This window comes from Lampris incognitus, chromosome 13 (assembly GCF_029633865.1).
Source record: "Lampris incognitus isolate fLamInc1 chromosome 13, fLamInc1.hap2, whole genome shotgun sequence".
Taxonomy (NCBI): Eukaryota; Metazoa; Chordata; class Actinopteri; order Lampriformes; family Lampridae; genus Lampris; species Lampris incognitus.
The window spans coordinates 26760302-26787453 of NC_079223.1; the positions used below are offsets into that span (position 1 = coordinate 26760302).

A 27152-nucleotide genomic window follows, 5' to 3' on the forward strand; every position below is an offset into this window, starting at 1 on the left:
TGGTAAAGGTCTTCTACGAGCTTGTTCTGTCATATGTACTTGTTAAACACAACAACTTCACTTCTTCAAACTCATGAAAAGGAGAGGGTAAGGTAGAGGAAATGAGGAACAGAGTGAAAGACTGGGAGACAGGCCAGAATGAAGGAGAGGAAGAGATAATGAACAGAGAGAGAGATGAATTAGGTACAGGTGTACCACCAGGACATGATGGTGTCTCGTTGGGCATCTGCCATCTTCTATCAAATTAGTAAAACCAATCCTCCTTTCCTCTGTCTGTTAGCCGAAGGTTCTCTGTGTGCCTCTGGATCAGGAGGAGGACAGGGCACCTCATCTTCATCTTCAGCCTCTTCCTCCTCTTCAGCCATGGGCTCTGTCTCCAAAAAACCCAAGAAGGAGCTTCCTGATGATTCAGGCTGTGGCAGCCCGGACACTGAGAGTGAACTCCCCGCTGAGGATGACATCAAATATCCCGACGACCTGGAGGAAAAGATGAAAGGTTTGTGTGTGTATGTGTGTGCGCGCGTGTTTTCCCCCTTTTCAGACCAAACTGAAATCCTGGGTTTTTACTATCATTTGGTGTGAAGCAGTCCAGCTCCTAAGGCAGCACAGTAATCTTCTTTTTCTTGGTATCCTGTTAGTGTGGCGAGATAGCACAGAATTTCAGCATTCACATGCTAAATACAGTGGCTTCAGAAAGTATTCAGACCCTTCACTTTTTTCACACTTTATGCTGTCTTAGATTTGATTGTAAATGAATAAAAGTAAAAATTTTGCCCATTAATGTACACTCAATAATCCATAATGACAAAGGGAAAACACGTTTTAGAAGTTTTTGTAAAATTATTAAAAATTAGAAACTGAAATCTCTCATTTTTATAAGTATTCAGACTCTTACTTCAGTACTTTGTAGAAGCCCCTTTGGCAGCAATTATAGTTTCGAATCTTCTTGGGTAAGTCTCTACAACAGCGGTCGGGAACCTATGGCTCGCGAGCCATATATGGCTCTTCCGGTGACGGCATATGGCTCCCAGACAATTTTGAGTTGAAAATTGTTTTTTTTTTTCAAAAAAATCAGTTTGGAACTGATTTTAAAATACTTGTGATATTTCTTAATAATACTGTGTCATTTTAAAGTAAACAGAAATTAGTTTTGAAGATAAATTTCACGGGTCACGGATCACCTGTGGGTCGGGTCGGGAACCAATGGCTCGCGAGCATGTCCGGGTCATTGTAAAGGTGAAGAAATCAATTTTATCAGATAGCCAACTAGTTTATCCGCTTCAACCCTTGTAACGGAAAAGATGGCGAAAAGAAAAAAAGACGATAATTACCGTGCATTCCAGGCTGCGTGGACAGAGGAATTTGCATTTGTGGAGAGAGCAGAATCTGCGGTATGTCTAATATGCAATGATAAAATTGCATCGATGAAACGGTCAAATATAAAGCGGCACTTCGATACGCACCATGCTTCATTTGCATGGAAATATCCAGCGGGGGACAGCAGGAAAAGGGCATGCGAGGAGCTACAGCGGAGAGTGCAGACGAGTCAGCAGCAACTACGTGTGTGGACCAAGCAAGGTGACGGGAATTCCGCTAGCTTTGCGGGGGCTTTGGCAATAGTAAGGAATGGAAAGTCATTCACAGATGGCGAGTATGCCAAAACATTCATGCTTGATGTGGCCAATGAACTGTTTGATGACTTCCCAAATAAAGACAAGATAATCAAACGAATAAAAGACATGCCCGTCAGCAAGAACTGTGCACGATTGTAGCATCATGATGGCAAATCAAGTCGAGGAAACACAAATTAAGGACATAAACGCCGGGACATACTTTTCTCTCGCGTTAGATGAGTCAACAGACGTTAGCCATCTATCTCAGTGCAGTATCATTGCCAGGTATGCTGCAGGTGACACACTGCGTGAGGAAAGCTTGGCTGTTTTGCCAATGAAAGGGACAACAAGAGGAGAGGATTTATTCATGTCTTTCATGGAGTTTGCTAAAGAAAAAAAACTACCGATGGATAAACTTATTTCTGTCTGTACTGACGGTGCACCCTGTATGTTGGGGAAGAACAAAGGATTTGTAGCGCTTCTCCGTGAACATGAAAAGAGAGCCATCCTAAGTTTTCATTGCATCCTGCACCAGGAGGCGCTTTGCGCTCAGACGTGTGGCCAGGAGCTTGGCGAGGTGATGTCTCTGGTCATTCGAGTGGTCAACTTTATTGTTGCCCGAGCTTTAAATGATCGCCAGTTTAAAGCTCTGTTAGAAGAAGTTGGGAATCATTATCCCGGTCTGCTTTTACACAGCAACGTGCGTTGGTTCTCAAGGGGGAAGGTGCTCAGCCGTTTTGCAGCTTGCCTGAGTGAAATCCGGACTTTTCTTGAAATGAAAGGCGTCAAGCATCCTGAGCTAGACAACACTGACTGGCTCCTGCAGTTTCACTATCTCGTGGACATAACTGGCCATCTGAACCAGCTCAATGTGAAAATGCAAGGTATTAGAAGTACAATCTCATCCCTTCAACAAGCAGTGTTTGCATTTGAAAGCAAGCTGGAAGTCTTTCTCAGGGACATTGAAACAGGTCGTCTTCTGCACTTTGAAAGACTGCAACAATTTAGAGATGCATGCTTAGCAAGTGACTCCACTCAACATCTGGATCTCCAGCAGCTAGCTGGCTTTACGTTCAATCTCCTGCAGTCATTCAAAGCACGTTTTGGAGAATTTCGTGCGCCCACTGGTCTTTTCAAGTTCATCACTCATCCACATGAGTGTGCAGTAGACAAAATCGACCTGACATGCATCCCCGGGGTCTCTATCGGAGACTTTGAGCTATAAGTTGCTGACCTGAAGGCATCAGACATGTGGATGAGTAAGTTCAAGTCACTTAATGGAGAGTTGGAAAGTCTTGCGCGACAGCGAGCAGAGCTGGCGAGGGAACACAAGTGGACAGAAATTAAAAATCTTCAACCCGAAGACCAGCTGATTCTTAAAACTTGGAACGAGCTTCCTGTGACATACCACACAATGCAGCGTGTGAGTATTGCCGTATTGACCATGTTTGGCTCTACATATGCATGTGAACAGTCTTTCTCGCATATGAGGAACATTAAGACCAACCTACGCTCACGTTTAACTGATGGAAGCCTCAACGCCTGCATGAAGCTCAACCTCACCACGTATGAACCAGACTACAAGGCCATCAGCAAAACCATGCAGCACCAGAAGTCGCATTAAAAGTAAGACATATTTAATTTATTATACGTTAAAAATACTATATGGCTCTCAATGAAATATATTTAGAAATATTTGGCTTTTATGGCTCTCCCAGTCAAAAAGGTTCCCGACCCCTGCTCTACAAGCTTTGCACACCGGGGTTTGGACAGTGTATCCCATTCTCCCTGGAAGAGCTTCTCAAGCTCTGTCAGATTGGATGGGAAGTGTCTGTGAAGTGTCTGCCATCTTCAGGTCTCTCCACAGATGTTCCATGGGGTTTAAATCTGGGCTTTGGCTGAGCCATTCAAGAACAGTCAGAAACTTGTCCTGAAGCCACTCCAGCATTGTCTTGGCTTTATGCTTCAGGTCACTGTCATGCTGAAAGGTGAACCGTTGCCCCAGTCTGAGGTCACGTGCACTCTGGAGCAGGTTTTCTTCTAGGACCTTTGTTTGGCTGCATTCATCCTTCCCTCAATTCTGACCATTTTCCCTGCCTCTGAGAAGCACCCCCATAGCATGACGCTGCCATCACCATACTTCACTATAGGGGGGTGGTATTAGCCAGGTGATGAGCAGGGCCTTGCATTCGCCAGACGTAGTGCTTGCTTGGCATTCTGCCCAAAGAGTTTCATTTTTGTCTCGTCAAACCTGAGAATCTTTTATTCTTATTCTCTGAGTCCTTTAAAGGCCGTTTGGCAAACTCCCTTCTTCTTCGATGGTCACTCAGGGTCAGTATGGCTCTCTTCCCTCTGGGTCTTTGGGTGGGCGTAGAGGCCAATCCCGGAGTCGCATAATGGGAGGATGCCTGCATGTGACAGCTTTTCACATGGCATGGCTGATGCGCCTGGCAAGGGGTGGCCAGAGTCCAATGGCATGGAGAACCAAGACAATGGGGGACTACCCTCTGTTGCTGCCTTCATCCGCCTTCACTGCCGTTGTGACATCTTACGCCAGTTCCACCACTAAGGTCTTTGTTGGATCGCGCTTCATCTGGAACCTCCCCCTTGACCTATCCGTCTTGGGTGATCCTACCAGGAGCCAAGCTCCCGATGGCATAGCTCTTGGGATCATTAGTACATGCAAGCTTCTCCACCACGACAGGGTGGCGATCCAGGAGAAGAAACTCAAAACTCCAAGCTGGCTGTCATATGCCTTTTACTCAAAAGTGGCTTCCGTCTAGCCACTGTACCATAAAAGCTTTTCTGTATGGAGTTTGCGTGTTCTCCCTGTGCTCACATGGGTTTCCTCCAACATCAAAAAGAACCCCAATAAAAACATGAAGAACACACACTCCTGTCCTGTCCCTGACCACGACCTGGAATTGGTCCCCTGTCACCGAAGGAAAGGAGTATCCACTGCTCCTGGCTGCCCCTGGAGAAAGGACAAGAGGATGGGAGAATGCAGAAGGAATATTTCTTCAGCCACCACTCCCTGCATGCATGTGTGTCTTCTGGTGTGTAGCTTTAAGGCAAATAAAGTCTCTCTCTTCTCAAGGCCTGATTAATGGAGTGCTGCTGAGATTGTCGTCCTTCTGGCAGGTTCTCCCATTTCTGCAGAGGACTTCTAAAGCTCTGTTAGAGTGACCATTGGGTTCTTGGTCACCTCCCTAACCAAAGCCCTTCATGTCCGGTTACTCAGTTTGGTTGGACAGCCAAATCTAGGAAGAGTCCTGGTGGTTCCAAACTTCTTTCACTTCACCCAAAGTGTTAGAAATGGTTTTATACCCTTGTCCTGATGTATGCCTTGCCACAATTTTATTATGGAGGTCCACAAAGAGTTCCGTGGACTTCATGGCATGGTTTTTGGGCTGACATGCAGTTTGAATTGTGGGACCTTATAAACACAGTTGTGTGCATTTTTTAAACTATGTCCAAGCAATTCAGTTTGCCACAGGTGGGACTCCAATCAAGTTCTAGACACATCTCAAGGATTATTAAAACAATCAGGATGCATCTGACAATTTGGATTGCCACAGCAAAGGGTTTGAATGAGAGATTTCAGTTTTTGATTTTTAATACATTTGCAAAATTTTCTAAAAACATGTTTTCACTTTGTCACTTTGGGTTATTGAGTGTAGATTGATGGGCAAACACGGCAATTTTATTGATTTAAAATCAAATCAACGCAAAGTGGGGAAAATGTGAAGGGGTCTGAATACTTTTTGAAGCCACTGCATGTAGTGAAAATGCAGATGCGTGTATATTATGTGTACATGCAAAGACAACTGCTTCATATTCTACTGGCTCAATCACAAGAAGTAATTGCATGTTGTGTAAGTTCTGTCAGTCAGTACACAAAAAACATCAATACAGAAATAATCCACCACCCATTTTATCAACATCAATGGAAAGAGGTTGCTGATCATAAAATGATATCTAACTGGAGCTAAAATGCAGGGATTTGTTTGTTTTTAACTGTGGGTCTGATCAACGAACCCAGGATTTAAGTGGGAAACAGGCCCACATAGTCTAACTTCTGCCATTCATTGATCTTTTGATCAAAGTGTCTTTGAAGTCTAGAACTAATTGACATACCAGATAGCCCAGTTAAACCACTGCTGTTCTGACTAAATACTACATAGAAAACACTTAACCAGTAACAACTGCCATAGTTTCTGTTGACTGTCTCGCTCTGCCTGCAGTGTTTAATCAACCCAGAGTCCAGGGGAAGAAGACGGCCCTGGAGAAGCTGGGCGAGGTGGTGGATCTGATGAGGAAAGCAGGTTCTGACCCAGCCCAGCAGCTGGCTGGAATGAAGTTCATCTCTAAGCTCCTGGAGGAGGAAGGAGTCCAGGAGAGGAGCACCTTGAGGACTGACTCCGCCCAGACCATCAGGTGAGACCATCCCCGGCCACGCCTCTAAAACACGCCTGGGGAATTCCTGTACCTGGGGTGCTTTCTGCACTCGGAGAGCTGCTGTCTAAATGATACTCAGATCAACTTCACATTTTCTCTTAGCAGCTCACAGACGTGGTGCCAGACATGGTTGTACTGGTCCGCCCCCAGTGGCCAACAGTAGACAACTGTGTTTATACTGGCCAACTCCCAGTGGGTCAAAACAGAATACTGGTCATACTCGGCAGCATCCAGGGACTTGTTGTAGAAAACTGTAATAGTACTGGATGATGTGAATTGAAGCAGGTTGAGGCTCAGTCAAGTAGAACAGATCAAAGATAAATAGAAAAGTGCATAGTTATGTGTGTGTGTGTGTGTGTGTGTGTGTGTTTGTTTGTTTAGAGACAGAGTGCTGAAGCTTCTGGTGGAGTTGTTGGGTGGCCAGTCTAAAGAAGTGGTGACCAGCGCCTTGCGTCTGACCCGCCTCATCATGCTCCGATATGAGTGGCGGGTCTCCTTCGCCACAGAGGGCGGAGTCAAAGCCATCCTCTCCTGCATGCAAGAGTTCCCCACTGTCACACAGGTTCAGCAGGTGGCACTGGCAGTAAGTCTAATCGCATCTCAGTCCGAGTCATTTGAATACTTGTAAAGAAATATAACTCTTCAAGGTACCTTGTGTAATTCCCATCAGAATGCTGCCATTATTGTTCATTGGTGTCAATTATAATAATAGATCAAAACAGACACAAGGCTTATCGCATCCTCTAGAGCTCCTTCAAATGACAACAGAACAAGTCAGCCAGTCAGGCTTATGTGTTTTTAAATTGAAAAGTCAGACTCATTTACTTTGTTTTAATCAGTACCACTCAGTAACACCTACTAATATTTCAAAAACCACATCCAAGGATGTAGGGTAGCACTCAAATTGGTGAGTGCTACCCTACATCCTTGGATGTGGTTTTTGAAGTATATGTTTTTTTGGGTTTAGCACCACAGTAAGAGTTTCTTTCTGGGAAGGCGCATCCAACTCCTCCATTCCAACCTACTAATAGTTATGAGTCACATTATGACTGCTGGGATAGGCTCCAGCATCCCCACGACCCTGAGAGCAGGATAAGCGGTTCGCATAATGGATGGATGGATTATGATATTTACTAGTCATACCGTGATATTTACTAGTCACATGATATTTACAAGTCATATTATGTTTACTAGTCATACTATATTTACTAGAAATATGATATTTAATAGTCAATACTATAGTATTTTCTAGTCATACTATGATGTTTATTAGTCATATTATGATATTTACTTGTCATTACTATAGTATTTACAGGTAATATTTTCAGGAAAGCTGAAATATTTAACATAGAATCTCTAAAGGTTCTTCTTAAAGCGGAATAGCCTGCTGTGTAATGGCAATCATGTGTACGTGTACATATATCTTTTATGCACAGTGACGCTTAAAGGGTTAATTTTTCAGATTAATAGCAGTGACAGCCCCTGTTTAACTCCGTTTTTAGGTCACGAGAGAATGAATAGAGGAAATACAACATAGGACTTGGTTTGGAGATACTTGTCGTATATGTTAAGAGTACATGGACAAGGATCTGTTCAGGATGTTGCCCAAATAAGTCCATGTTAGCGGTTCTCAGTCATTTCCTAGGTAATAGCAGTACTGCTGGTTTTCTACTCTAGCAGGTAGGTCGTTACATTCACCTGTTGGAGGCTGAATAAGTGGAACAACAGGTGAATATAATTAACTACCTGCTAGAATAGAAAACCAGCTGTACTGCTGATACCTGAGGACCGGACTGAGAACCACTGGTCAAGGATGCTTTAGAATCATTTGGCTTTGCTGGGTCAGGTCACGATTTAAATTCAATGTGGCATTTGAGCCAGACTTTAGAGTTAATGTGATATTCCCTGATGAATGCACTTTGAGCCATATTAAAAGTAAAAGACCCCGCCTGAAGCATGGTAAACAACATTTGTCAAGAACCTTCAAAGCCAAAAACACAAAATGATGACGAAAACAGACGACATCAAAAACTCCATGGGGTTTGGGTTTAAAACACTAAGTTCTGTTAACCACTTGTCCCATCTTGTGCCATCTTATCTGGTCAGACCCTGAAGGTCATCACGGGAGCGAGTAAACACGACCTGCGCAGCGTGGGCAGCAGCCTCCCCCTGTCTGAGTCTGGGACACAGATGATGCTGGAAATTTTTGCCAGCATCGGCTCTGCCACACCTGAGGGCTCCAAAGGCCTTCTGGAAGCTATCCCTGCTGCTGTGGAGCTGATGCTAAACACTAAAGGGTATTTATATATCATAATACATTTTTTGTAACATGCTTTTTATTAAGAACTAATATCAAAGTTAAAAACAGTTAAACAAGAATATAAAACCCAGTTATTTAACAGTCAATGGAGGAAAGCTGGAGTGTGTTTAACAATGAAAGGTGGTTCGTTAAATAGTCAGCCATTCAAAAGGTGGGAATGTGTGAATCTCGTTTGAATATAAAGGATGAGTGAATAAAAACATGTACTCTGGTTCTGCTGAATGACAGAAGCTAAGCAGGTGTGGGCTTGGCTAGTACTTGGATGGGAGACCTCCTGGGAAAACTAGGTTACTGCTGGAAGTTGTGTTGGTGGGCTAGTTGGGGGTATTCTTCCCTGTGGTCCTTACAGTCAAATTCCAATGTCCCAGTGCAGTGATGGGCACACTGTGCTGTAGGAGATGCCATCCTTCAGATGAGATATTAAAGCGAGGTCCTGACTCACTGTGGTCATTAAAGATCCCATGGCACTTATCGCAAAGAATGGGGGGGGGGGGAGTCCCCTGGCGTCCCCTGGCGTCCCCTGGCATCCCCTGGCGTCCCCTGGCATCCCCTGGTGTCCTAACAAGATTCCCAACTTGGTTCTCTCCAAATGGCCACGTAATCAGAGTCGGCGTCAGAACCAACCTAATGGGAAGGCATAGGCTCACAGCAGGGGGGCATATGTCCCCATTCAAGTGACAGTGACATAAAAGATAGGCTTCAGTAAACATTTTTTTCGCAAACCAACACACAAAACACACTAACCTCCAATCTCAAAACATGGGTGCACGTAAGACAGTCTCTCCCTCTCACTCACACACACACGCATCTGCGAAACCACCCACTGAGTAGCCTATTGTACAGTGCAGCACCGTGCACGTCAGAGCATCGGCAAAACTACAAGTGACAAGCCTACGAATAATCAAGTAGGTACAGTACAACTATTACCATTGTCATCAGTAAATATTAAATATATGATGCAGCCAGTTTTCCAATAGTGCCCACACAAACACGCCCACCCGATCTCAAAACAAAACATGCGCTCTCTCTCTCTCTCTCTCTCTCTCTCTCTCTCTCTCTCTCTCTCTCTCTCTCTCTCTCTCTCTCTCTCTCTTTCTCTCTCTCTGTCAGCATTATGTAGCTACGTCACATGGAATCTCAAGCACTACACAAATTAGGCAAAAGTGCATATGATCAGGCCTGTACATTATACCAATAATAACTTAAGTATGAGTACAGCATATTTAGCATATTGTTAAAAGAGCCAAGGGCTGGCATATGTAAATTAAACATATGACTTACCATCAGAAGAGTTGAAGGCGGCGAGTGTTGGCAGCACTGAACCTCCTCAAGATGGTGTCCTTCCACTCAGTTGTACATTTTCGGGTAAGGTCTTTCTCAAACGCCAGCTGAACCAACTGGGCCTTTCATTTGTGGAGCATTGTGCGTCTGAGGTCCGAAAAAAACGTTGCGTAGAGTTGAGAATGAATTCTCGCATGTTGCTTTGGAGGCGCCAAAAGTCAACGCATACTTCAAAGCAGTCAGTACACTGGGCATTGCCACAACAGATGTGTGGTACTGTGATAGAATGTACTTTGTGGTCCAAATCCCCTCCTTGGTTGGTTGTGATTATTTTTGCATCCTGAAAAACTGTTTAGCAACTTCATACTCTGCCTCAATTATAGGTGATCATGACAGGTCCATGATATGCTTCACAGCTGTAGCATCTAGAAACATATCACTGTTTAGATCAAGTGCAGCAAGTGCCCTAGCCAGTTGAGTGTTGCGCTCACTAAATCTCTGATCCATTTCTCCAACAACAGAATCGACAATGTCTCTTGAGTTCTGTTTTGCTGTCATCATTCCTCTGTCCTGTAGTTCCCTCAATGACATACCCATCCATATTCGTGTTTGTTGTGCGTTTCCGTTTGGGAGTTTCTGTTTGTCTCAGCAATGCACTGACAGCCGTGGCCATGTCCCACACCTTGTCAAACTCCTCATCACAATGTAGTTTCCATACACATTCTTTTGAACTAGCCACAACACTCAAACCTGTCAATAAGTCAGCATCCGCGCTTTGTAGAATTTTGTTTGGTGGGTCAAGCAGGGCAAGCACTTTGTGCACTACATTTGCAATGAATGGAAAGCTGGGCTCAGTCATCTCTCGCAGCAGGCCTACTGCTTCCATTTGTATCTCTGCGCCATGAGCCCGCACAGCGTTGATCTCAGTCAGAAGAGATGTGATGTTGTCAAAGGATTTTGGAATTACAGCCACGGCGGCAAGGTGCCCTTTCCACCTCTGTTCTAGAAGGCGTTTAAGATGCTCACCCTTGTAGTGCACAGCAATAGTGGGCTTCTTGCAGAATTTGTACAATGTAGTATAAACTACCTTCAAAATAATGACAGGACGACAGATATAAAACAAAAACGACTTTATATAAAAAAGGGTGGTGCAATCAATCAAAACATTACAACTTTCAAGAGCTAAACTAATTTTCACTTGGCATTGCTTTCTCCGAACAGAACAGGCATCCTCATAGCATGGTTGACTTTCACGTTCTCACAAAGCATTCTGGTAGTCGTAGTTTCTTAACAGTATCTTAACTAGTCCAACACAAATCCATCTCCAATATATCAAACGTAATACAAATAAGATACACTACCGTTCAAAAGTTTGGGATCACCCAAACAATTTTGTGTTTTCCATGAAAAGTCACACTTATTCACCACCATATGTTGTGAAATGAATAGAAAATAGAGTCAAGACATTGACAAGGTTAGAAATAATGATTTGTATTTGAAATAAGATTTTTTTTACATCAAACTTTGCTTTCGTCAAAGAATCCTCCATTTGCAGCAATTACAGCATTGCAGACCTTTGGCATTCTAGCTGTTAATTTGTTGAGGTAATCTGGAGAAATTGCACCCCACGCTTCCAGAAGCAGCTCCCACAAGTTGGACTGGTTGGATGGGCACGTCTTTGAGCAGATTGAGTTTCTAGAGCATCACATTTGTGGGGTCAATTAAACACTCAAAATGGCCAGAAAAAGAGAACTTTCATCTGAAACTCGACAGTCTATTCTTGTTCTTAGAAATGAAGGCTATTCCATGCGAGAAATTGCTAAGAAATTGAAGATTTCCTACACCGGTGTGTACTACTCCCTTCAGAGGACAGCACAAACAGGCTCTAACCAGAGTAGAAAAAGAAGTGGGAGGCCGCGTTGCACAACTGAGCAAGAAGATAAGTACATTAGAGTCTCTAGTTTGAGAAACAGACGCCTCACAGGTCCCCAACTGGCATCTTCATTAAATAGTACCTGTTAGAGCCTGTTTGTGCTGTCCTCTGAAGGGAGTAGTACACACCGGTGTAGGAAATCTTCAATTTCTTAGCAATTTCTCGCATGGAATAGCCTTCATTTCTAAGAACAAGAATAGACTGTCGAGTTTCAGATGAAAGTTCTCTTTTTCTGGCCATTTTGAGCGTTTAATTGACCCCACAAATGTGATGCTCCAGAAACTCAATCTGCTCAAAGAAGTGCCCATCCAACCAATCCAACTTGTGGGAGCTGCTTCTGGAAGCGTGGGGTGAAATTTCTCCAGATTACCTCAACAAATTAACAGCTAGAATGCCAAAGGTCTGCAATGCTGTAATTGCTGCAAATGGAGGATTCTTTAACGAAAGCAAAGTTTGATGTAAAAAAAATCTTATTTCAAATAAAAATCATTATTTCTAACCTTGTCAATGTCTTGACTCTATTTTCTATTCATTTCACAACATATGGTGGTGAATAAGTGTGACTTTTCATGGAAAACACGAAATTGTTTGGGTGATCCCAAACTTTTGAACGGTAGTGTATATTTTTAACTCTTTCCTTTTAACTAAATAATGTAAATACTGTAAATAACATAAACAGCTTTCAATGAATTTCAATCAAATCAATCTGAATCATGTAATCTATTAAGTTACAACACCACCCCCCCCCCCATGATTACTTTGTTCATCTAAATCTCCAAACTATATAGTAACTGAATAGGTCTCCTCAACAAAGTTCCTGAGGTAGTACGAACTGAGCACGACCTAACAAGACCATCTCGGCCTGGAAACAGTTCTTTGATTCTCCCCAGTTTCCAGGCTTGCCTGGGTGTGTTATCTTCTCCAATGAGTACAACGTCACCCACTTTCAAAGGGGTGGGCGGCGGTGTGTCACAGCGATGTGCTGACTTCAAATCCACTAGGTAGTCCTTACGCCAGCTATTCCAGAAACTGGTTGTGATTCTCTGTCTGTATTTCCATCTTCGAGTGAAGCTCTTCTGAGAACTTTCTTCAAGCATGTTTTTACTGATCTGACAAGCCGCTCCCAGATCTCCGCCCCACCAGGCTGCTCACTCGGCTACGAACCTCCAGGTGATGCCCCCTTCCGAGAACTCCAACAGTTGAGGATCTTTGATGGCTTTCCACAGCTCTTTCAAATCCTGATCAGCTCTCTTGAATGTTTTTGCATTGTCTGAGTAGATTACCTTGCATAAACCTCTTCTAAAGATGAATCTTTTCAGAGCTAACAGGAGTGTCTCTGTTGACTGATCTGAGACCAGTTCCAGGTGCACTGCCCTGGTTACAGCACAGGTGAACAGTGCAATGTATGACTTCTTTACAGATCCATCTGCCTTCACATAAAGCAGTCCTGCAAAATCCACACCTGTGATTTCGATGTTGGGGATTCAGTTATTCTGTCTTTCAGGAGGGGCGCATTGATCTGCCGCTTGGCCTTTGCCTTGAATCTCTTGCAGACTGGGCATCTTGCCACAGCACTCATTACTAGCTGTCTAGTGCGTAAGATCCAGTATCTCTCTCTTACTTGTACTAGAGTGTCCCTCACTCCTGAATGCATCACCTTCTCATGGTGGTACTGTATCAGCATTTCTGAGTATCTGTGTTTGCTGGGCAGAACCCATGGGTGCTGCTCTCTGAAGGTGAAGTTGGACTATTGCAGTCTTCCTCCCATGCTGAGAAGTTCATGTTCATCCAGGAATGGTTTGAGTTCCTTGATTTTACAGTCATTGTTTAGGTCTTTTCCTGCCTTCAGTAGTTTGATCTGACTGAAACTCTGTTGTTGTGTGACTTTGATCCAGTACTTTTCTGCCTCAAAGAGCTCGTCAGCAGTAAGTTCTCCTGGTGGTTTTTGTTTTCAGTTGAGTATTGACTATGAATCTCTTAATCCAGGCAGTCACTCTAAAGACTCTTTTCAGTTTACTGTATCTTTCTAGCTCCAACACTGGTTCAGGGAGGTCTGTGTCGTTTGAAGTGAGCTGTATAGTGACCTGGCGACTGGACTTGAGCTCTGTGTTCACCTCTTCTGGAACATGCTCCTCATCAGTCTTCCTTAGCTGTCGGGTGACGTCAGAACACCAGGTCCGTTCCATCATAGCTGGCTCTGTATCAGGTTTCAACAGTCTGTCCTCGGGTAGGGAGATCAGCTGGATTTACCCTCTCTTTGGTGTGTGACCATGACTCTGGGTTGGTCAAGGATTGGATCTCTGTCACTCTGTTTGCGACAAACTGTTTCCACTTCTGAGCTGAGCTGCCAATCCAGTGCAGCGTAATCATAGAATCCGTCCACATTCTGCTCTGTTTTTGTTCCATTTTCAGAGTGGTCATCAAGTGGTTGGCTAGTCTCACTGCAATCACAGCTCCCATGAGCTCCAGACGTGGCAGCATCATTTTCTTGAGAGGGACTACCCTGGACTTGGACGTGACTAAGCTCACTGTACGTTCTCTGTCTCGCATTTCACCTTGCAGGTAAGCTACAGCACTGTAAGCCTTTTCACTGGCGTCACAGAACACATGTAGTTTCAGGTTGTGGCTGTTGCGCGGCTGCATGTTTATTCTGTACCACCTTGGAATTGTGAGCAGATGTAGTGGAGGTAGTTCTGAACACCACTGTTGCCATTCTCGAGTCACATCTGTTTGTAGCTCCTCATCCCAGGACAGTCCTCTCTCCCACATTTCTTGAAACATGCACTTGACTCTGACTGTGAAGGGAGTCAGGAACCCAAGAGGGTCAAAGATGTGTGCAGCCGACTGCAAAACACTCCTCTTTGTATTTTCCTTCTGTTTTAGAATGCGTGTCAGCGGCCTGAGGTCAAACGTGAAGTCATCTGTTTCTTGTCTTCACACTAAGCCTGACACTTTCAGCACTGCTCCGTATGTCTCTGGCGCCATCGTGTGGTCAGTTTCGCTCCTCCCATTTCTTTTTCAGCTCAGGAGAGTTCGTCATCCACTTGCAGAGGTCCATGCCTGCGGTCGACAGCATTTGCTTAGCAGTTGTTGTCACAGAGTAAGCCACTTCAATATTGTGTGAACTTGCAATAAAATCATATACATAGAGTGACTCTCTCAGTGTCTCTACAACTCATGGATGTTCTGTTTCATATTGTTTCAGGTGTTTCCTGACTGTAGCAGCAGGTAAGAATGGGCTTGGGGACGCTCCAAACACCTTTTGGGTCATCCTCAGCAGGCGAAGTTCTTCATCCTCTTCTCCCTTTGGTGGGGTGGTGAGGCACAGGAATCTCACAGCGTCACTGTCCTTTTCTGCTAGGGATACCTGCAGGAAAGCCTTCTTGATATCTGCCATAAAGGCGATCTCATGTTGCCTGAACTTGATCAGGACGTTGAGGATGTCTGGATTCAGGTTGGGTCCTGTGAGTAGACAGTTGCTGAGGGATGGACAGCCATCTTCATGGGATGAAGCATCAAACACTACTCGCAGTTTTGCTGTCACCTTGTCCTCTCAGAGTACTGCATGGTGAGGTAAGTAGTATTTCACGTTGTCTGCACTTGTGTCATCCTTTGGCACATCCTCCGCTATGTCCTGTTGTAAGTAGTCCTCCACTACTTCGTTGTACCTGCTGTACAATGTAACATCTTTCTTAAGTCTTTTCTTCAAACCTTCAAACCTTTTCTTGGCAATTCTGTAGTTGTCTGGGAGTTCTGCTCTTTCTGGTTTCCATGGCAACTCCACCCGGTATCGCCCATCTTTGAAGGTTGTTGTTCTCACGAACATCTGTAGAGCCTCTTCTTCAGCTGGGTTCTGTGGTTTCTCACTTGTGATACCCAGAGACTCAATTTCTCAGAATGCATTCATCTGCTTGGAGACTAGTGTGTCTTCATCAATGGGGATGAACATGCATGTTGCCTTGGCGACACTTGATATGAACACTGGTCCCTGCACAGACCATCCAAAGGTGCTCTCCAATGCAACCAAAGTCTCTGTCAATCTCTCCACTCCGCCTGATACTATTTGCCAGTAGTAGTCTGCTCCTATGAGGATGGAGAGCTCAGGATCATCTTCATTTCCAGGGAAGTTCACTAGCTTCAGCCCCTTTCTCTTGAGTTCATGTTGGATCTGGCACTGGGAACCTTCATCACTGCTGAGCACACCTGCAGGGTTTCTATAGCCTCTATTTCAATTCTCTGCTGGGTGCCCCAGACATTCCCCAAGATGACTTTCACTGTGCTGCGTCGTGACATTGTAGGGACAGAGGAGCCAAACGTGTAAAGGGTAAGTGTCTCTTGTCTGACTACTGGTAACTTCAGGCTCTTCAAAAGGTTTTCATGGATGAAGCTCCTCTGACTGCCTCCATCTGGTAAGCAACGCGCTATCTCCCTGCCCCCTGGGCCTTCCACCCATGCTTTAGCTGTTTGTAGCAGCACAGTTTTCTGTCCGTCCGGTTTCATCTTCACTGAATGAGGAATGATTGAGGAAACAACAGCATCTTCAGAAGCGGTGGGGGGCTGCTCCTCATCTTTCTTGCCAGTGCACACAGCAATGTGATGTCTCCTTCCACATGTTGCACATGATGCATCCTTCACCTTGCAGAATTTGGCAATGTACTTCTGTCCTAAACATACAAAGCATCTTCCCATTTTCTTTAGTTTGTCTTTGCGTTCAGTGACGTTGTGGGCTGGGCACTGTTCTGGTTTATGGTCTGCAGTGTCACAGAATAAACAGTTGTGTATCTTCTGGCTGACTGTGCAGGGCAGCAGCAGATTGCATGCTAGGTCTTTTGATTTTTGCTTCACTGGATGAGAATGCCTGTTTCCATGGCTTGCTCTCTGATTTCTGTTGGTTGGGTGATTTTGTCATTTATAGTGCTCTTTCCCTGCTCTGAACCTCCTTCTGTAGGAATTTGACTATCTCAGACACTTTCCATTCATCATCCACTCCCCTCTGGCGACTATATTCAAGAGCTATGTCGTCTGGAATCATCTGCAGTAAGATTGGGCACAACAGGCTTCCATAGGTTTCTGACACTACACCCAGTGACTCCAAGCTCCTAATCTGAATTTCACATTCATCATATAGCTGCTTCAATGCATTCATGTCAGAGGATGTTTTCACAGGAGTTAGATTCAGTAGCTTTGACATGTGAGCACTAATCACTAGATCCTTACTTTCCCAATCTAATTTGTAGCAAAGCAATTGCGCTATCATAATTATCATCTGTTAAGGTCAGTCCTGCTACTGCCTTTGCAGCTGGTCCAGTGAGATAGGTTTTCAGGTAAGTGAACTTCTCTCTATTGCACAGTGCATCATTTTTATGAATAGAAGTCTCATACTGGCTCCAAAATTCCTGCCACATAGTGACATATCCGTTATATTTGTCAATGAGCAAACTTGGTAGCTTTACTGATTGTCTCTGTGCTGACGATCTAGCTGATTCATTAGAATTAGCATCGGTCACCCTCTGTGGTGCTGCCGTTGGGTTCAGTTCTTCCCTGCTCCTTATCATGCGTTGTGCATGGCTCCTTGTCATGATAACATGCTCCCTGTACTGCTCTGCGGTTTCAATCTCGGCCTCCAAGTCATCCAATGTAGTTAGCCGTTCTATTCCACGGTCGAGGTCAAACAAACTGTCCTCCTTAACACCCAGTACGTCCAATAAAGTGCTCAAGTGATCAGTATCCGGATTTGGCTTGACCATTTCCAAGTCAATCTGATTCAAAACTCGTGTAGTAGCACCTATGATGGTACCCCGCTTTTGTCTCATTCTTTCCATTTCATTCCGAAGTTCGTCTTCAGCCATTTCAGCAGCTGCAGCTGCGTTTTTGTTAGCATCCACAAGGCTCATACTCCCGGGTTTCGGCACCAAAAAATTGTAGTATAAACTACCTTCAAAATAATGGCAGGACGACGGATATAAAACGAAAACGTCTTTATATAAAAAAGGGTGGTGCAATCAATCAAAACATTATAACTTTCGAGAGCTAAACTAATTTTCACTTGGCATTGCTTTCTCCGAACAGAACAGGCATCCTCATAGCATGGTTGACTTTCACTTTCTCGCAAAGCATTCTGGTAGTCGTAGTTTCTTAACAGTATCTTAACTAATCCAACACAAATGCATCTCCAATATATAAAACGTAATACAAATAAGATATATTTTTAACTCTTTCCTTTTAACTGTAAATAATGTAAATACTGTAAATAACATTAACAGCTTTCAATGAATTTCAATCAATCAATCTCAATCATGTAATCTATTAAGTTACAACATACAACGAGATACAGATATTAAAAAAAGTCCACTACAGCTGCCTCGGCTGACATCGCATGTACTACGACCAAATGTAGCTGATGGTTCAGACAGTGTACATAAGGTACTTTACCATCCAGTTTCTGTTGCAGTAACCACTGCATGCCACCGTGCTTCCCCGGCATTAATGAAGCCCCATCATACACCTGGCTGAGAATCTTTGATGAGTCCAAACCAACATTTTTTAGCTCAGCTAAGACTGTGTCTGTCAATGTCTGTGCATCACCTGCGTCAGCAGTCGCTATGGTTACCAGGCGCTCTGTCACTTCAAATGACTGGTTTACAAAGCGAGTGACAGCAGATTATATTTTCGCATCCCGACCCCGTGGGGTCGCGTGTTCTGTCCACTTTTAATGTGTAATGTGAGTCGCCTACTTCTTCCACTATAGCCTGAGTCACCACACTGCTAAGTGTATTTATAAGTTCATTCTGTACGTCATGACAAGTGTATGTGGCGTTTTGAGGGATCGTTTTCACTATGTCAGCCAATTGACCTTTCGCAAAGTGCTGCCCCAGAACGGTGCTTGTCCAATCCTACCTTAGCAACGGTCCGTCAAGCTTTCAAACACACAACAAAATGCTGAAACGGTGTGCCTATGGGATCTGCAAATCGAATACTACATATCTGAAAAGTTTGGAGGGGGTGTAATTTTCTTTCCCTTCCCGAAACCCAGAACGCAAGAAGCGCAATGTCGGCAATAGATTTCGCAGTATAGCAGACCCCATGGATAGCTTAATCCATCCAAAATCAACAAAAATACCTGTCTGCTCCAAGCTAAGCTTGCTACTAGCTGTTATTGATAGCTAATACAGCTAACGTATTATTACTGTTACTTTTACCCACACAATGCGCTGATTTCTTCCTTCATGTTTTGGTGTTTTCCGACTACTTCCTGGATAGTTCTGAAATGCTTGACGGGCATAGCAACAGTAACTAAGGGGGGCGGGACTTTGCGAAAGGTCAATTCTGAGTCCTTTTTAATTGTGTAGTCCAATAAGGACATGAAAAAACCGCTTCCCCCCTCAGACATGTCACCAAAAGCATCTAGCTTCCCTCGTAAAGGCAACTGGTTTTCTACCAGAAAACCAACAACATCCACAAGAGAGGAGACATAGTACCTGTTCCTTCATAGCTGGTCTGTGTTGATAAGTGTCAAAATCTCCTTTCCAGTATTGACACGTCTCTGTCGCTCCTTCCACATGGTGTTGCTAGAGAGGTGTTCCTTTGATGTTTCATGTTTATGAAATCCCCTGTCTCTCTCTGTGGTGTTTTCCAGTTGCGGTATCCAACGCTCACAAAAAGATCCATTTTCCAGTGGTGCTCGTGCTAAAATTCCGACAGCAAAAAACAAAATGCTGCATCAGCCTTTTCACTGTACTTGAGCCAGTCTCTGTTTTGAAACCAAGTGCTACAAATGAGCATTTCCTACCGCTAAAAATGCTGGCAGGGTATGATTGCAAAGCAATTTGTTTGGGTTGTTCAGTCCTGAGATCATCTAACAGTATGGGTTGTGGATGGCTAACCACGTTATCTTCTGTTAGCCTATCACTGCTAACATTACCGGCCTGAACACAGGCACGGGCTTCCTGGCTCCTCGCCGAAAGCTCTACAGAGGTGCTGGGATTTGGATTTGTTTCTCCAACATTAGATGTTGTTGGAAGAGGCATGAGGAAGATGCCCCACCATGCAACCATTTTGTTATGTCCATTTTAGTGTCTCCTTGTTTTTTACCATCCCTGACCCTCTTTGCTGTTTTCCGCTCTCACTCGCGCTCTGACTACCCATCAACTAAACCATGACGCAATTACATAATAACAAATTCAAACACACCAATCAGCAATCACACGTGCACACACATACACACACACACACACACACCTTTTAATATTATTTTTGTTTCATTTAGTTTAATAATAGCCTATATAGCCTATTTATAAAAGAAAACATCAGACTTTTAATATAATAGAAAATAATTAATTAATACAATACAGACATGACTTGGGGGCACAATAAGGCTGTTAGGGGGGGATGGCCCGCGATTGCCCCCCCATAGCGCCGACCCTGCACCTAATCTTCCCCCCGTGTAATTGGTTCTATGATTCCTCCCTCTCCACCTCAAGCTTATGTGTGGTGAGTGTTCTGGCACAAAATGGCTGCTGTGCATCACCCAGGTGGGTGCTACACATTGGTGGTGGTTGAGGTGCGTTTCCCCCCTTCACTGTGAATCACTTTTGGTATCAAGATAAAGCGCTATATAAATGTAATCCATTATTATTATTATGATTATTAAGATAACATGACAATGTAGTTTAAAATAAACTATTACTACTACTACTATTACTACTACTAATGATGATGATAATAATAATAAAGATAGACCATTTATCATTACTCTCATGATTACAATTAACTAATAAACAAGGCTTCTTAGGCAAAAATTTATATAATAGGTTTTTTTTGTCATTCATTACCTTATCCCTAATCTGTCACAATGACTATTTTCAATGTTTATCCCTTTACCAGAACTCTTAATTTTATCCAGTGCAAGCCGTGAGAAACTATTTCTCAAACACCATTTGGCACTATCTAAAACATGCCATCTTAATTAATGCAATAAACTAAACTGATAGAGTAACCTAGAGTAAATGCTGCTGTTGAATGCATCTAATACTAAATGACTATCTACAATGAGGACTTGCGACTTTGGGAATTCACAGTACATGTTTGCAAATGAAACAATGATTTAGCAATGGACAGTGTTATGAGCTGCTGTAAGGGATGTTGCCAGAGAATTTTTAGAAGTGACATGGGGGAAATGATTGGACTGTTGTTTGTTTACTTGCTAGAACTGCCACGCTGTATCATAAATAAACCTACAATCAAGTTTTTGAACAGTTTAGCTTACACCACTCAACTACTACTACTACTTTCGGCTGCTCCCGTTAGGGGTCGCCACAGCGGATCATCCGTCTCCATTTCTTCCTGTCCTCTGCATCTTCCTCTGTCACAGTAGCCACCTGCATGTCCTCCCTCACCATATCCATAAACCTCCTCTTTGACCTTCCTCTTTTCCTCTTCCCTGGCAGCTCCATATTCAACATCCTTCTCCCAATATACCCAGCATCTCTCCTCCACACATGTCCAAGCCGTCTCAATCTTGCCTCTCTTGGTCCGCGGTGGTGTAGCGGTCTAAGCATCGGCTTTGTGTTGATGCAGTTGCCCACTGGGGACCGGGGTTCGCGCCTCGGTCTCGTCAGATCCGACTATGGCCGGACTCGATGAAGCAGCAGTAATTGGCAGCGCTGTCTTCGGGAGGGGGGCGGAGTCGGCTTGTGTTCGTCACATGAATGTGTCTCCTCTGTGTGTGTTGGGAAAAAGCAGTGGTTCGGCCTGGAGTCGCCTTGTCACGAAAGTGGTGAGGCATCTCCTTCGAGACTGCCGGCTGGAGAGATGCAGTTGGCGAACGCATGCAGTATGGGGGTGGGAGTTTGAACTAAAATGGGGATCGATTGGCCACGAAATTGGGAGAAAAAGGGAAAAATCCGAAATAAATGTAAAAAGAAAAAAAATCTTGCCTCTTGCTTTGTCTCCAAACTGTCCAACCTGAGCGGTCCCTCTAATATAATTGTTCCTAATCCTGTCCTTCTTCATCACTCCCAATGCAAATCTTAGCATCTTCAACTCTGCCACCTCCAGCTCCGCCTCCTGTCTTTTTGCCAGTGCCACTGTCTCCAAACCATATAACATAGCTGGTCTCACAACCATCTTGTAAACCTTCCCTTTAACTCTTGCTGGTACCCTTCTGTCGCAAATCACTCCTAACACTCTTCTCCCCCCACTCCACCCTGCCTGCACTCTCTTCTTCTCTGCACTCCCCATTACTTCGGACAATTGACCCCAAGTATTTAAACTCATACGCCTTCGTCACTTCTACTCCTTGATGATGTGTAAAAGTGTGGATGAAACTGAGTCATCCACACTTTTACATTTCTCAGCCATGTTGTTTCATTCATTAAGTGCTGCTGTTGACTGCAGGAAAAAACGAAGATGAGCTAACATTAGCTGTTAGCTGAGTAGCTCCCTAACAACACGTGTGTGCGCTATCAAACTGCTCAGAGTTTGATAGTGCAGATTGACGGGTCACAGAGGTGTGGTTACTAGGTGTAGCCCAACTACATTTTAGAAGGGGGGGATCAAAAATCTATCTTTTTAAATATTTTCATATACAGACCTTTGTATAAATTATCCAGTAAGTGAGTTATGCTTTTATTTAACGTGCACTTTGATAACCTCAGAGCAGAAAAGCGTCGCACACCCCCTGTGATCTTTGGTGCCCCCCCCCCCCCCCCCCTCTCAGAGCAGACAAAGCCTCACCCACCTCCTGGGTTGTGCGCAGACCCCAGGTTGGGAACCACTGCCTTAAAGGATTATGCAATCACCAAGCTGAGTCATTGCAGAACAGTTGCTGCAACAACTGCTCTTTTCAAGATGCACACTACCAGCCGTTCAGCAGACCTGAAAGCACTGCTACCCCTCAGCTCATGTCCCAGGTCAAACCACCCAGAGGTTACCTCCAAGCCATGCCTTGTTTTTTTTAAGCAATATATTTATTGAATTTTGTTTGCAAATTACATCAAAACAAGTAATAGCACAGTACAGCAAACATTTTCACCCCCCCCCATAACCCCGTCCCTATAACAAGTAATACAATACAAAGCAGGGTTAAAGAAGATAATAAAATAAAAATTAAATTAATAAAAATAATAAAATAAAATAATAATAGCAATAATTTCTTTCACAGACTGATTAGAGGGTCTGGTTTTTTTTCAGTTGCTTTTACGCATATAAACAATCAGATAGAGTTGTTCTACTCCCCAAGAGCTTGTTCTTGCTGAAGCAAGTTACCAACATTAGTATTACGTCTTAAGAAGTACAGAAACAATCCCCAGATTTTATCAAAAACACTTTGTTTACGTCTAACAATATACATTATCTTTTCCATTGACATGTTTGAAGCCATTTCTTTAACCCACATACCAATTCTTGGTCCATCAACACTTTTCCAATTAAGAGCAATTACACGTTTTGCTTGTAATATACACATATCTATAAATCTGAACTCATTGCTATGTAAATGTGGGATGGTAGGATATAAACCAAGAATAAAAAGCTTTGGACTCAATGGTAATTTCTTTGACAAAGTTTGATCAATCATATCAACAACATCTTGCCAGAAGGTTTTCACTTCCACACATTCCCATATACAGTGAAACAGCGTCCCCCTTGCCTCACTACACTTAATACAGGTATCAGGAATATTGTCATTAAACTTGTGCAATTTAACAGGAGTTATATATGTATGCATCAGCCATTTATACTGTAGAAGCTTTAGGTTGCTGCTAACTGTCTGTCTCTGGGCCTCTTTACATGCCTCACTCCATATTTTCTAAAGATATTTCCTCCTCTATATCTCCCTCCCATAATCTCAGTTTTGTCTCTGATGATTCATCAGATCCAGATACAAATAAGTCATACATAGTTGAAATTAAACCTTTATCATAACAGTGTTTTGTGACTGCAAATTTTAATATAGAAATGGTAGGAATGTCTAATGAATGGCTTTGACAGGATATAAAACACCTTAGCTGGAGATATTTGAAAAAATTATACCTTGGAATGTCATACTTGGTAGATATTTCCTCAAAGGACATGAATACTTCATCCTCCTCCCTGTACATGTCTTGCACTTTCCTTAACCCCTTTTCAGCCCATAATTTAAATCCCCTATCATTTTGCCCTGGTTTGAAATTGGCATTACCCCAAATAGGACTGAAGCGTGACCGGGACATATTTATATTCAAATACTTACAAGCATCGAACCAAACATCAATCATATTCAATATTATAGGGTTGTCTGTATATTTTTCTTCAGATATTTACAGTCTGCTGAATACAAATACAGGAGCAATGGTAAGCCCGGTTTAACAGAGCAGGCTTCCAGATCAATCCAAGCTGGGGGACTTCCAGATGAGAAGTAAAACATAATCGACCTTAATTGTGCTGCCCAGTAATACCATTGGATATTTGGACATTTCAGGCCTCCTCGATCATATGGTAGATAAAGTAAAGATAGACGTAATCTAGGACGTTTATTTTGCCAAATAAAGTTGGTAAACAGTTTCTTGATTTTCGTGAACAAAGATGAAGGAGGGGGTAGGGGGATATTCTGGAACAAATAAAGAAATTTGGGAAGTATATTCATCTTTAGGATATTAATCCTGCCGATCATTGAAATAGGTAAGGATGTCCAACGCTCGATCGAAGCAATACTAGCATCAAGGATGGGCTCATAATTTGACTGAGCAATCTTATTCACCTCAGGGACAATTTTTATTCCCAAATATGTAAATGTGTCTGTTGGGTTGAAGGTAGAAGCATAAACAAGACCATTCTTCCTCTCTGTTTCATTCAGTAACATTATAGATGATTTGGAGTAATTAACTTTATAACCGGATATTTTCCCAAATGGTTCAATAAGGCTTAGGAGCGCTGGGATAGATTTATGCAGATTTTTAAGCATTAATATCTCATCATCGGCGAAGAGTGCTACCCTGTGCTCCAGATGTCCCTCTCGAATTCCATAAATATCGCTGTGTGTCCTCACCGCTATAGCAAATGGTTCTATCGCTAGGATAAAAAGTAAAGGCGATAAAGGGCTCCCTTGAGGGCAACTTCTACAAATGTTAAAAGGTTTAGAAACTTTACTATTCGTCAAAACTTCTGCAGTAAGCCCTGTACAAAGCAATCTTACCCATTTGATAAATGTATCCCCAAAGCCAAATCGTGTTAACACCTCAAACAGATAAGGCCATTCAACACGGTCGAAGGCCTTCTCTGCATCAAGTGAAAGTAAGGCCGTGTCAGGCGCCTCCCTCTGACTGTATAAAATATTGAGCACTCGTCTAACCTTATGAAAACCCTGTCTCCCTTGAATGAATCCGTTCTGGTCTTCCCCCACTACTCTAGGTAGAAGATCCTCCAATCTTCTTGCAAGAATTTTACAGAGTATTTTTGTATCAGAATTTAGGAGACTAATTGGACACATATTTTCACATTTTGTATTTGGTTTCCCCGGTTTTGGGAGTAAAGTGATTAGGGCGCTCCTCATAGATGTAGGGAGAAGACCATTCTCAAAGGATTCCTGAAACATCTCCAAGAGGGGTGGTATTAATTTGGTTTGAAATTTTTTATAAATGTCTATAGGGGTGCCATCTGGACCCGCTGATTTTCCAGCCTGCATACACCCAATTGCTTCTGCAATTTCCAATGCAGTTACATCTTGATCTAATACTCTACATTCCTCTTCCGAAATTTTAGGAATATTAAGATTGTCTAGGAATTGTGTTTGCGTGTCCAGATTAGGAGAGCACTCAGAGCTGTATAATTTCCCGTAGAAGTCTCCAAAGGCTTCATTAATCTCTGTCGGGTCCACTATAGTTCTACCACTTGGGACTTCAATACAATTAATAGACCTTTCTGTTTGTTGTTGTTTAACGCGCCATGCTAGAAGTTTTCCGGGCTTTTCCCCCTGATCATAGTAGGACTGTTTGAGTCTCATTAAATCAGCAGCTGCTTTATTAGCTGCAAATTCATTGTACTGTGATCTAAGCAGTAGCAGTCTTGCATGAACATCTGTAGGTATATTTCTATTATTATATATTTCTGTTTCCAGTTTTTTAATTTCCTCATCTAATGTCTTCATTTCAAGTCGTGTAGCCTTTTTCTTGGAACTAGTGAAGGAAATGATTTGGCCCCTAATAAAGGCTTTGAAAGCCTCCCACCTTGTGCTAGCAGAAGTCTGGGACTTGTTACATTCAAAATACAGGTCAATCTGCTTATCTAAGAAATCTATGAATGTAGGATCCGCAAGCCACCCGGGTGGAAAACGCCATCTCGGGGGGTCGCACATTAAGTTATTATCTTCATAGGTCAAGGATACTGCAGCGTGGTCAGACAGAACTATACTACTATAATGACATTCATCTATTTTGGAGGCAAGTAGTGCTGAAACCAAAAAGTAGTTTATGCGTGAGTGAGTTCTATGAGTACCGGAATAGCAGGAATACTCTACTGCGTTCGGTTTACCATGCCTCCAAACATCAAACAAATTCAATTCCTTCATAAAATGGTGTATCATCTTTCTGGGCTTACTGTGGGTATCATCTAAACCAGTTGACCTGTCTTTTGAAGGATCTAACGTACAGTTAAAGTCACCAGCTATTATGTATTTCCCAGGATGATTTGAAGCAGTCAAAAACAGACTATTATAGAATTTAGAGTCATCGTCATTGGGGCCATAAACATTTATCAAAGTTAAGGTTTCAGATAATAACCTACCCTGGACTATAATATACCTCCCTGCAGGGTCCTTAACTACATGCTGTACCCGTAATGGAACCGATTTATGAATTAGTATCATAACCCCTTTAGCATGAGTGGTGTAAGGAGCAGACAACACTTGACCCTGCCATCGTCTTGCTATTTTGGGAACATCCTCATCCACCATGTGTGTTTCTTGTAAAAAAAACATTTTTGATTTCAAGGATTTTATCCTGCTCATTACCTGCTTCACCTTTGTGAGTTTGATCAAACCCCTACAATTCCACGAAGTAAATTTTACCTTGCAACTCTCTGACATTGATTCCGGTATGTTATATTAGGAACCGTTGTGAAAAAGTACTTTTGACAAACCACACCCACTGATGAAAGAATAAATAATAAAATGAAACCACAAAAACCCACCCTCAACCCCATACGAACCTAAAGTCCACGAACTCTGGACATCCCCTCCCATCCCACGTTTAACTACCGCTAAAACGAGTTTCTCTACCTTTTCTTTTCTTCTTGCTCCAGCTCGCTATCTTACTTTTTCTAAATACTAATCACACATAACATCAGTAATGAACTGTTCAACGCTTACAAATGTAGGCATATATAACATTAACCACCCGAACACATACACAAACCTGGAACCCGTGCATGTAGACTGGAAGACGAAGAGAGGGAAAAGTCTGTAGCCTGGTCACAAGAGTCCGCAATGCATTGGGCCTTCCTCCAACAGGTGCACAAACCAATGATGACTCTGTCCCTTAGGCCTAGGCCTACTTGGATGTGCCCATGTCATTTC

The 27152-nt window shown here is 43.1% G+C and overlaps 1 protein-coding gene across 6 annotated transcripts in view; it reads left to right on the forward strand.

Moving 5' to 3' along the window:
- Window positions 1–27152, forward strand: part of LOC130122616 (cullin-9) — a 268978-nt gene that overhangs the window by 72658 nt on the left and 169168 nt on the right. For all 6 annotated transcript variants that reach the window (XR_008811248.1, XM_056291554.1, XM_056291556.1 and 3 more), the window contains 4 exons: window positions 281–496; window positions 5858–6050; window positions 6453–6654; window positions 8178–8368. Coding sequence is in view for 5 of the 6 variants with exons in the window: in XM_056291554.1 (XP_056147529.1) it covers window positions 281–496; window positions 5858–6050; window positions 6453–6654; window positions 8178–8368 (802 nt within the window). In the remaining variant the exon portion in view is untranslated. The remainder of the gene's footprint in view (window positions 1–280; window positions 497–5857; window positions 6051–6452; window positions 6655–8177; window positions 8369–27152) is intronic.